We start from the raw sequence: 12,017 nt of genomic DNA on the forward strand, positions 1-12,017 counted from the left end.
GGGAGTGGTGAGAGACCTGGGTCAGATCAACGCAAGGGCTGCAGCCTCAGCTAGGGTTCTTTATGCTTTTTCATTCCTCCAGGAGAGAAGTGAGAAACATTTAGAAATATTTACCATTGCAACTTTTGAATATACTTTATGTTTGACTTGCAAAATGGAAGGCTTGTTCAATGTCATCCTGGAAAACATTTTGTGGGATCTGAGGAAGGATGTGAACTACCTCTAGGTTTTTGCTGTTGTGTTGCCCTCTCCCTTCAAATCTGTTCTAAGTTCAGTTATTATGTAACATGCGGATCGCAAATACTAAGCTATAATCATGGAGATGGCATTCTGAAAAACACCTGTGAATCATTCATTTTTTTCCATGTTTTTAATTTTGAAAATTTCAAACTTACAGAAAGGATGCAAAAAAAAGCCCAGTGAATACCTAGATTTATCCATTGTTTCTTATTTTATCACATATGCTAGGATATTATTTTTGAGACTCAGACAGCTGCATTCATATAACATGGTCCTCTTTTTTTGCCAATAAAAATGTAATGGGAATAGACTCACTTATATCGATGTTGTGACTTCCAGGCTGTCAGCTTTCTGGGGTTTGAGATCTGTTGTATTAATATTTGGCTATAAGGTTGGAATATAAAGAATTATGTTTGTAGTAAGTGCCAGATTGAACATCTTATGCATAGAGTATGCAAGACACATTATCCCTAACCCTAACAGAGACTCTCCAAGACAGGATCTCATCAGTTCTGATTTATGTATTTGGTAACTGACACTCAGAGAAGTTGAACTATTCCACTGATAAACTGCAGAGTCTGGACTCGAAAACAGGTCCTTTTCACCACAAAGCTCTTTCCATCAAGGTTTTGGAGGATTCTGAGAAAAAGATTTCCGTGCAAACACAGAAAAAGTTTTAATTTTATTTCTGGGAGAGCTGCAATGTTAATTTTAAGTAATTTCCTTTCACTAAGGAAGTCTGGGGGTGGGAATATGGGGTGGAGGATGGAGATTTAAGGAAACCACGGTTAGGAATTTAGTGATGGAAACTGATGATGATGAGCTAACTATTCAGAGAATGGACAAAACTCTGGTTCTTACAGCCTCTTACTAGCTGTGGATCCTCCCGACAAATCACGCTAATGCCTCCTCATTTGTGAAATGGGAAAAACAATCAACACCTCTTTACTAGGGTTTGTTGTTGTTGTTGTTTTTCCCTCCTCAACTGCATTAAGGAGAAGGGGGAAAGAGTAGAACAAGTTCCATCTGTAACGAACAGAACAATGAATTGAGCTACCTACATACCTTCGGACCAGCCTACCTGTTTCACGTTTTTGTTTTGTTTTTGTTTGTTTTCGTGAGACTCAATTTGGCGAATTGTGGCAAACTGATCTTTATGAACACAAGGAATTGACAGTGTCATTTTATATTAGAGGAGGAAGAAAGGAAGATAAAAAAAGGGAGAGGGAAGGAAGGAGAGAGAATGATGGCAGAAGTAAGGAGAAAGAGAGAATGATGGCAGAAATCAACGGAGGCGGAGGCGCAGTTTCCTGAGGCTGGAAACTCAGTCTGGGGAGAAATGAAAGCGTCTTTTAGGGAATTCAAGTAGTTGCCAGGTCTCAGGGAATCCATCTTCAGAATTTTCCACCGCGTGGTTGCGGGAGGAAGGTGAGTTGGGTGGAGACCCTGAGCAAACTCCTCTCCAGGCCATGGGGCATGCTGGGCTCTGGTTTCCCAGGAACCCAAGGCACGATTTTCTCTACTTCCCGGGGGTGTTGGCGTCAGGACTTAGAACTCCTGTATGCCGGCCAGCCGGTGAGGTGTACTGGGCGGCCGCTTTCTCCGGTCTTTGCTCTGCTCCGCAGACATTTCTGCGTCAGGTGCCTAGCATATTCGCACCCACGTGCCAGGACATTAAGCTGCACCTTGCGGAGTGGCTCTCAGCCTTGAAAGGCCTCAGGATGTCCGCGTCCACAGCTGTGAACCGGTGAGTGCAGGTGGACGGGCGCACGCGGGAACAAGGGTAATTAACAGGGCTTCAGAGGGCGTGACGGTGACCGTACGACGTCGGCAAACTCTCTTTTCATCCTTTACATTTCCGCCGAGATTTGGCCAATAAATAACAAGAATAAAATGTACGCATGGTTTTGTCTTTGCGCTCGTAGCGTCGTGGCGGGGTCTTTTAAGTGAAGAGAAAAAGAAACCAGAAACCCACGGTGGCCCCACCGGCTGCTTCCGGGGACACCTGAAATCAGCAGCTAGAACTGACAATTTGGAGAGCCCCGGGGATGGTCATCTGAGACCTGGGTTACAATACAAGTCCCACCTCGGGGCGACTCCAGGCTTTCTTCCCCTCGGGGTCGGGTGCCTCAGGCGCGAGTGGCGCTGGCCGAGTTCCAGCCTCGGGCAGATGTCAGGCCCGGCACACTTTGCATGGGCGATGCGCGCGGACGTCCTGGGCGCTCTCGGTCCGCCCGGCTTGGCAGGAGCTGCGAGAGGCCGCGCGCACGGTTCCCGGCTGGAGCGAGAGCGCGGCGGCGGGCCGCGGGCTGCGTGTGTGTCCTTCCTCACGCGGTGTGCTGCGCCGTGGAACGCTGGGCTCCGGACCTTGGGGGTGCACTGTGGCGGGTGGCGTACACCGCGCTCCCTCCCGGCTTCCTGCGCCCAGGGTCGGCGGGCAGAGTTCCTGGGTCCAGCTTGGTGCTGAGCAACCCCCGGCCGCAGAGCAGCTCCAGCCGGTCGGGAGACGCCCCCTGGCCCCCGCCCCCGCGTGGCCGGCCCGGAGGAGCTGGAGCAGCAGGAGGAGGAGGCGGCGCCGCCGGGACTGCCTCCTCCCCGCCCCTCGCGTCTCCTCCCCGCGCCACCGGGAAGGACAAGGGGACTGGGCACGGGGACCCCGGCCAGTGAGCGCCCGTGGCCCAGGACCGCCCCTCCCGTGAGCTCTCTCGCCGCGATCCCGGGCGGGTCTCGCCCCGCATGGTGCTGGCAGCAGCCATGAGCCAGGACGCGGACCCCAGCGGTCCGGAGCAGCCGGACAGAGTTGCCTGCAGTGTGCCTGCTGCCCGGGCGTCCCCGGCACCCTCCGGCCCGCGAGGGATGCAGCAGCCACCGCCGCCGCCGCCGCCGCCGCCGCCGCCGCCCCCGCCCCCGCCCCAAGCCGGCCTACCTCAGATCATCCAAAAGTAAGAGGGAGAAGGGAACAGGGACGAGGGGTGCGCCTGGGGACGCACCCCGAGAGCCCCCTTTGTGGTTTCATCTCCCGTCCCTGCTGAACTTCGCTCGCCCCTCTTGGGTTTGAAGTTTTCTCGTCCCCCCTCTGGGCAGAGTCGGTGTCCTTCTGGCTGTTAGGCTGGAAAGAGGGGAGCCAAGTTCTTTAGGGAAAATTATTTTGTATTTCCTTATCTCCTTTCTCGTCTCTTCGGGGATGGTACTAGATATTTTGAACTAAAATAGCTCAGATTGGGGGGAAATGGCCCAGGGACTGTGTCATCTTTCTGGTCCCAAGAGGACGCTGGAATGGAGAGTCGTGCGTGAGTGTGTGCGCGCGCGTGAGGGTGTGTAAGTAAAATGCCAAAAATTAAACCACCCTTCATGGTGCCCCTGAAACCAACCAGTGACACTGGGGTGAAAAGGGAGGTGAGAATTTGTAAACAACATATTTTGCTTTGCCCTGAAAGTGTAGCCACGTTTCAAGAAGGCCATTTCGAAGAGTTTAGCTACGCAACCGTTTTCCATTAATGTTACCATCTTGTGACTCGGGTGACCCGTGCGACTTGGGTCGTGAATTCTCAGGTCGGCCTTCCCAATGCTTGAGAAGGTTGAGGGTGGTTAACAAGCCCCGAGAGGCTCTTTCAGCCCATTTGAGGGACATAGAAGTAAAAACAGTGATGCTTTGTGTTGTTTGTTCTTTTGAGATTGCGTGTGACGGTTTAAGGCCTAGAATGTTGGTTTATTTGAAGGATCTCTACTCTCCTAAGGGTTTACTCAGTTTGTAATGAAGTCTTCAAAACTAGTTTAAGAAGTGTAGGAAAGTGAATGATGAGCACCTCTGCGAAACTGACGACACTGGATGAATACACGTAAGTACAGCAAAATATGCCCTCATGGAACAGAGCAGAGGTTTTCCGCTGCTCTGCTGATGCTTTGAGTCCTGTAAATTTAATAAAACTTAGTAACAGAAAGAATCAGTGATGGGTGTAAATGGAAGTAAATAGCAGTTAAGTATTTATTGTTTTGAAGACTGATTTGTCTAATAGAAAGAATTGCGCAAATTCAAGTTTAATGTTAGAAAACGCTGGTATCGTATTTCAGAACAAAATGGTTCCCTCTTTTTGACTGGTGGAATACTGAATCTCCACTTGTGATAACTTTTTGCTTTAATTGGATATTTTATATAACTTTCAACTACAAACAGTTTCCAACTATTCCAAAATGAAAATATTTCATATTATTATTCTTTTCTATTGTTTTGCAAATTATTCAGCCAATACTAAATATGATTGACAATTTATGTACATCAATACTTAAAATTTATCTTTATTCCTTAATATAAATATAAAGCAACAGAGAAAAACTATTTAAAATTTAAAGTTTACTTAGTGAAAAATCCAATTTGGCCAATTATTAATTTGGAAACATCTGATGTACTTCGTATGGAGCCAGTGCCTTGTGGCTTGAAATCAGGCTGCATATGAAGTTTATTGAAATTGCTTTGGTATTGTAATCACCTTGCACTTTTCTATTATTTACTTTTAAGTAGAAGAAAACCGGGAACTTTATATTCACAGAAAGGTCTTTGTAGAAGGTTATCTGATTATGAAATACTGCCAAGTTGAAAATAAATATCATTTTATGGAAATGGATCATTTAAAGTATATTTTATTTGCCTCTTATAATAAATAATTTACCCTCTAAATTCATCCCCCATTTTGAAAATCCCATCTTTGGAATAGCTAATTTTAAAAGAAAAGACTCGGCTTTTCAAAGATGGCCCCTTCTACTTGAAGGCCAGGATGTAGACCTCAAGAAGCACCTCATTGCTCTCCTTGCTTTACATTGGTGACGGATCAGTGTTCAGGGACCAGGACCCAGGGCTGTGAATATGCCCATAGGATTGGATGTTTGCATACTGACGTTTCAGTCTTTCTTTGTAAGGATGATTTGGAGTTTGTGCTCTCCTTAGTACCCACTGAAATTCCACTGGAACCAGACACAATGTCGCAAACGCTTCATAGGTCCATCTTCAGTGTGCCGAAATTTGAGCAGGTTGTTTTGAAACTGCATTTGCATAATTCCATCTGAGCAACCATTTTTATGTAGTTATGAGGTGTGGTTTGCATCAGCCATCTTTGAGAAAATATAGTGGAGCTACTGCGCTCGGCTGCAAAATGAGTTGTCTGCCTGTTGATTTGGGGAATTTTGTAAGCAACAGCTTTGGATGAAATTCTCCTCTGGGGGAATATATATTAAATATTATTAGAGAACCTCTATTTTTTTCTAGTTATTTTAGCGAGGTCGTTATGTAACTCGTAAGAGGAGAAGTTTTGATTGCTTTCAAAATGATGGCGACATCAATCTTCTTCATGTTGCATAGTGTGTTTGAAGATTACAAACATTTTTCCACTTAATGTCTATGTTTACTGATTTTTATTAGTAATGGTTTTTATTTTAGATAAAAGTCAATGACTTTGGATAAACCATAGTAACAATTATAATAAAAATCAGTTCCTGTTCACATGTTATATTTGGTCTTTAGAGAACTGCTGTGTGCTACATTTACAAAGATAAACACATGAAGTGTGATGACTAATAATGAGACTGATTTTGTTTGTTTTATGGGAGCCAGTCTTAGTACTTATGAAGATTGCATCTAGAGTTAATTTCTCTGGAGTACAATGATTTCATTTCCTTATCAATGTATTTTTAGCTTCCATTAAGAATCATCCATACCTTTTCTACTCTTCTTACTGTAAAGATTATCAGCCATGTATAGACACAGATAATTAATATTTTATAAGATTTTAATTTTAAATGTGCATTCTCCAAATTGGCTTAGAGGCATTATTGTATATAAAACATGACTTAGGCTATTTAGGAAACAAGAACTATAAATAATACCCTAAGAGGAGATTTGGGATAAGTTAGGAAATCAGAATAATTTGAGAACTTAACAAATATATATTTTTTCCATACTAGCAGAAATAAGAAAACATTGACATTCCAGTGAATGTTTTATAAGGATTTATCTCCTCCAACATACACAATGTTTTATTTTTAAAATTATTTTGTTTTAATTGTGAGCTTTAAAAATCAAGCCTAATCCTTTATTTATAAGAAGTTATTTATTAACCTTGATGAATGTCAGAAATTTAAGTTTTAGGTTGCAAGTTTTAAAGCACTCATTAGAATAAAAACAGAGCCACTCAATTCCGTGTGAAATGTTGCAGTTAGCTGTCAGATGGATCCACAAAGTATACCACTAGTCATGGAGGAAAGAAACCAAACATGTGCACCCCTCTTATGAAGTTAATGTATAGGGGATTTTCCTAACTTACTTGATTTGCAGCAAAATATTCCTGGCTAATGCGTGACATCAGGTTGCATATTTAATTTGAGTATAGATGACACTTTTTTCTACATTATTTTTAAAGCAGTGAATAAAAATAATTACAAACAATAGAAAAAGTTTTGGTTTAGCATTTGGTAGCTAGTGTCACCTGCGTGTGTTTGTAGTGAATGAAAACATGAATCCAGCTTTGATCTCTAAAGTTTATAGTCTTCTGTATAGCATTAGAACACTGGCTGTCTATATTTTCAGAGCAAAGTGCTCCCCTCACTCAGAATAGAAAACGTTATAAGTAGCAGCTCCGATTTACAGACTCTAATTTTACAGACATTCTGCAGAAGGATCCCCATGTAACCGTTAGGGGGTCATGTGCAGGGAGGTTGTGCGTGATGTTCACCCACTTTGATGGGTATGCTGACAATTACATCCAGAACCAGAGAGAAGAAATAAGAATTTGCTAAAAAGGGGCATTGCCTTGCATTCATACTTGGTCCTTTCTGGAAAGAGGATGGAATTTCTAACATCTGTGCCGGTTAACATCAGTGTGAGCCCACTTTTAGGGGAAATAGGAATACACTTGTAGAAGGAATTTTGAAAATTTTAAATACCATCTTAAACTGCACATAAGACAAGCATTCAGCAGGGAAACCATCTGAGAGGATTAAGCCTTTACCCCAACAGGGAAGAAAAGAGGGGGGGCTATTTTCTTAGCAGCCTGAACCATTCTTTTGCTTGTCTAGAAAGCTTTCCAAAGTTTTATCAGAAAAAGAAATTTTGCTTGAGGGTTTGTTGTGATAAGTATTTTTACATAGTATATACTGTCATTTAGTTGTGAGTTTTTCTCAAATTGCCAAAGAAATCAGTATTATGAGATGTAGTACATTATTCCTATTAGTCACAGTAAAGGGCTATGCATATGGTGCACACAGAGCCATTCTAATGCCAGTGCTGTAGGGGGGAAAAGAAGAATAATTTGATCACCCCTTTTATTTTTCTATCCATGTTTTCTTTTGCTACCTCCTTAGCAGTTTATCTAATTAATAATTTAAAAGACCCAAGTCTGTCCACTGGAAAGTGAACTCTGATCTGTTAAGATCTCTTTGCCTGTCCTAATAGTCACCAGGGGGCGGAAAAAACCCAACCAGGATTGACTCATAGTGAAATGATCCCACATTATCCAGGTTCTTTCTCTTTTGATTTATTTATTTATTTATTTTTTTGTGGCTTTAGGTTCTTGACTCCAGTTTAAACTTAATATTCTTCCCTGTCCACAAGAACCAGTCCTCAAGTGAACAGATTGATATAGCTTAATTCACAGGTTTGATAAACAAGAATACCCAAAATGTTGAGAACTGGGGTTTAATCAAGGGATAGAAATTAAAATGGACTGAACTACATAGAGAAAGTAAGAATGGAAGAAGCTTGAGATATTAGAGTTAAAACCCAAAAGAGAAGTTCAGAAGCAGGACTCCCGTCTCCCTTCATCTGTCCTGGTCTCCTTGCCAGACAAAAGTTTGAATGGTCTCCTATACTACAAAATCCTACTTAATCTGATTTTTATTTCCTGCCACAGTGATTATTTAATTGGGGATGGTCTAACTGATATTATTTTGTGTATTTTAACAGGGAAAATTGCTGTGGCTCTGCAGCTGGTGTGAGTGACTGGTAGCTGTGTTTAGAATAGAGTGTTGAAAAGCTTTGCATTAAGTAAAATGATCCATATTCCAGAATCATGGCAAGGATGGCAATTAGTGGTTTGCAGAAAGGAGCGCACGGCAGTTCCCTTTCTGTTTAAAGAACCTGGCTGGATCTTGAGAATATGTGTGTTATCCTGGATGCCTAATACTGCTTGTTCCTACCAGTGAGTAGACTGGCAGATTCTGATCCTAATTAAGAAGATATATTTTTGAGTCAGGAATGTGCATTTGGTTTCCAACACCACCACGGGGGTATTGTTGGCGAGCTGATAGTTTGACTGGCTCCATGGGTGGTCACTGTTTAAATTCTACCCGACTAAGGAGCTGTACAAGATTTTAGTCTTCGAAGTTTACACACAGCTAGTGTGGGGACAAGTTATCACTGCCAGCTGTTGGGGGAGGAGGTGAAAGCGAGGAGGACCCCCCTCCAAATACTTTGTGTGTGTTTTGGATTATGTTGCGTATATCTGTCTAATATGATAAACTCTTGACCGCCGTGGAAGTTACAGTCAAGTTGATTGATCTTCCTCTTCCCTACAACTCCTGATGGATTTTATAAGATAAGTAAGTCCCTGATGGTTTCTAAGGCGACTTTTCCAACTTGCTGACAGCAGATCTGCAGGGGAGATGGCACATATTGGTGCTAATGTACTTTATGAGCAAAAAGGGAGCAGTTAAGCAACTTGCATGAGGATGTATTGATAACTGAAGCTCAGTTGGACAAATCAATCTTTCCATGTGTTCAGAAACAAAAGGGAGAGGGTCATGCATGTGTTTGGGAGTGGTTATCACCCCATGAAGATAGTTTCCACGCCACTTTTGCGGTATTTCTTTAAGGCTATGGTATTTGCTTTAAGGCTGTATCAGGGCCACCTGCTTCTGCCTTTTCTTTGCACCTGCTTTCTCCTGATCACACTAATGACCCATCGGTTCTCAGTTACCGCTTCCCACTCTGGCCCACACCTGGAAACCTCCAATTGCTGCTGTCTGGACATCTTAAATACTTTTTGGTTTTGCAACTTGTCTGTAGACTCTTTCCCAAATATGATTTTAAGCTTTGTTAGGCCTGCCCTTCAACCTGCCCTCCAGGAGTAGTCTAGGAGTAGACTAGGTAATATATATTTTAAAGTGTCAGGAGTAGACTAGATAATATATATTTTAAAGATGCATTGATTTCATTAAATCTCTTCCTTTGGTTTATTTTGAATTAATTATTGAAGAGAATGATTTAAGATCAGTCTGATGTTTTCAGGTGTAAAATGAGGATCTTTGCTCTAAATTAATTACTGGGCTTCTGTCGAGGAATGCCAGAGAGGAAAAAACTCTGAACTGGGAGTCAGTGACCTGGACAAGCCAATTAATCTAGCCTCTCCAGGGATTGGAAATGATCAATTGCAGTTTCTTCCAACAATAAAATTAGGTGGCTCCTGTGCAAATCTTAGCAAACTTGTGGAGTGATCACCAATGTAGAATGCCTCCCCCATCTACTTCCTCCATCACCTGATACAGAATATGTCCCACATCAATTAAATTTAGCCATGGAAATAGGTACATATTTGTGGCATTGATCACCCATGAAAGCAACAATAACCACAAAAAGAGAATGAAATGCTTTCTGTAGCATTCACAAAGAATATTTGGATCAGTGACATAATTTTAAAAGTCAGAAAAATAAACACTAATGTCAGTGAACAGGAAGAAGTTTTATACTGTTCTTCAATCTCTAAAAATGTCTTTGGTATAAGAATAATTTTTTGGAATGTTAAAGTAAGTACTTTAACATTTACTTTAACAAACTGAAAGCAGCACTTTCAGCTTAGGAGACAGAGACAATAATTTCATGTGTCTGAATTGGACTGTGTTAAACACAAGCCGGTGGGAGTGTGTTTGCTGATGTTGTTGGTTTCAGAGGCAGAGAACGTAAACACAGGACACACAAACGTTTTACAGGAGCATGGCTGCGGTTGCTGCAGGGACTCCTGAACCGTGACGCACAGTCAGTTGGCCGCAGAGACCAGCCTGGAGCTCACCCTGAAACCTCTTTGCAGCCTTGCAGATGTCATAGTTGTCCCAAAGCTGGGCCTCACGCTTCCGTGTAGCCTTGCTGAATCAGGAGACCGAGTGTTTCCAGAGCCAGGATGTGGGTGCCGTGGGGCCAATGCTGTGTCCTCCCGTGCTGGCAATAGCAGAGTTGTGGAGAAACTTTATTCGATATTTGAAATGATCAATATTTTAACCTTCTGCATAAAAAGGGAGATGAGTCTGTGATTAAATCTTGATTTAAAGTCTTCAAATATGTACATAAATGAGGATGAACATAAGAATATTTATTGCATAAATTAAAAAAAAAAGAAAAAAAAAGAATATTTATTGCAACACTGTCTAGAAGAGTGAAAATTGGAAACCACTTAAATGTTTCTCAGTTGGAAAAATAAACCATGTGGAGTTATAAGGTCATGTACTCCTCCGCCATTAGAATGATGCTGTTATTTTGCATTGGTTGATATGGAAGGAGGACCATATAATATTAACTAAAAAAAAAAAAAAAAAAAACTACAAACAGCATGTATACAAAGATCTCATGTTTGTTTTTGAAAAGATGTATATGAGTGTGTGCTGGTGCCTGCCAGCCTTAAAAAATATCTGAAGAACAAATGCAAAGAACATTAAGAGTAGTTCTAACTCTGGATGGGGCAATTAGAATGGTTTGTCTTTTTTTCTTCCTTTTTAATATTTTTTTTTTTTTTTAAATTCAGTGAGCATATATCACTTTTACAGTAAAATAAAACAAAACTATTTTTTCTTTATCTCTTTCTTTTCCTAACCGTCTGTACCTTTGAGTATTTCATTTTTACAAACAGCCACAGAAGGAGTAGACATTTCACATTGGTATTGCACTATCTTGAAGACTGAGCTGCCCTTTAGCATCTTAGATTTTAGTCCTGAAAGGTGGCTGAGGGCTGTTTTAGCCCAGCTTTCCTGTTTTCCTAGGTAAGGCAAATGAGCATCAGAGAAGTCAAGTGAATTGTTGAAGGTCACACAGTGAGGGAGTCCTCAGGCTGGGATGAGAATCCCCTTATTTCTGTCTCTTATATTTTCTGCTAGGCCACCCTTTTGTCATCCTGGGAATGGAGGAGAGAGAAATGGAGGCATTCATAAATTAACCATGTATGTACTGGCCTTAGTCTACTCACATCCCCTAAGAGAGTTGAGAAAAGCATCCTTGGTTGTGTTATCTCCTCCCACCCCATCCTGCCCACCCACTCACACAGGACTTTTCTGGGAATGGCAGTAGACTGGGTCTCTCCTGGGCATCTCATGCTCTGTTCCTTCCTGCCAAACAGAAGCCAACCATCACATTCTCTTCTCTGCTCTTCTTGGTTCAAGGTTACTTATTTTTCCAGATCCTTAATAGAGGAAAAACCCAATACCTACCTTCCTTTCATGCCCAGAAACGTCCTCTTGATACCCTTCCAGCTGTGGTTTAAAGGTGAACCTTTTGAGATGGAAAAGCATAACTAATATTTTTATTTAAAGGAAGCAAAACACATTTTACTTCTTACTCCCAAGCCAATTATAGGAATGCCTGTTATTACTTCTGTCACCCCAATTCTCACTCTGCTTTAAATTTGTTTCAACCAAGGATGTAATTTGGACTGTATTTTTAAAAAGTAAACCTGCTTTGGGGGGACTATATTTGCATTCTTGCTTGCCCTTGAGTGTGCCCTCTCTTGCTTTTTCTTTCCCTGAAGAGT

At 42.0% G+C, this 12,017-nt stretch overlaps 1 protein-coding gene across 3 annotated transcripts in view; it reads left to right on the top strand.

The window, feature by feature from the left end:
- The first annotated feature begins 1,636 nt into the window (after window positions 1–1,636).
- RBM20 (RNA binding motif protein 20) overlaps window positions 1,637–12,017 on the top strand; it is a 196,653-nt gene continuing 186,272 nt past the window's right edge. For 2 of the 3 annotated variants that reach the window (XM_045361513.3, XM_045361514.3), the window contains exon 1: window positions 2,858–3,182. In XM_045361513.3, the coding sequence (XP_045217448.2) occupies window positions 2,977–3,182 (206 nt within the window). In that variant the 5' untranslated portion in view covers window positions 2,858–2,976. Of the gene's footprint in view, window positions 1,988–2,857; window positions 3,183–12,017 lie in introns of those variants that run through there. The other variant, XM_065521408.2, reaches the window with a different exon arrangement.

This window comes from Macaca fascicularis, chromosome 9, assembly GCF_037993035.2.
Source record: "Macaca fascicularis isolate 582-1 chromosome 9, T2T-MFA8v1.1".
Classification (NCBI taxonomy): domain Eukaryota; kingdom Metazoa; phylum Chordata; class Mammalia; order Primates; family Cercopithecidae; genus Macaca; species Macaca fascicularis.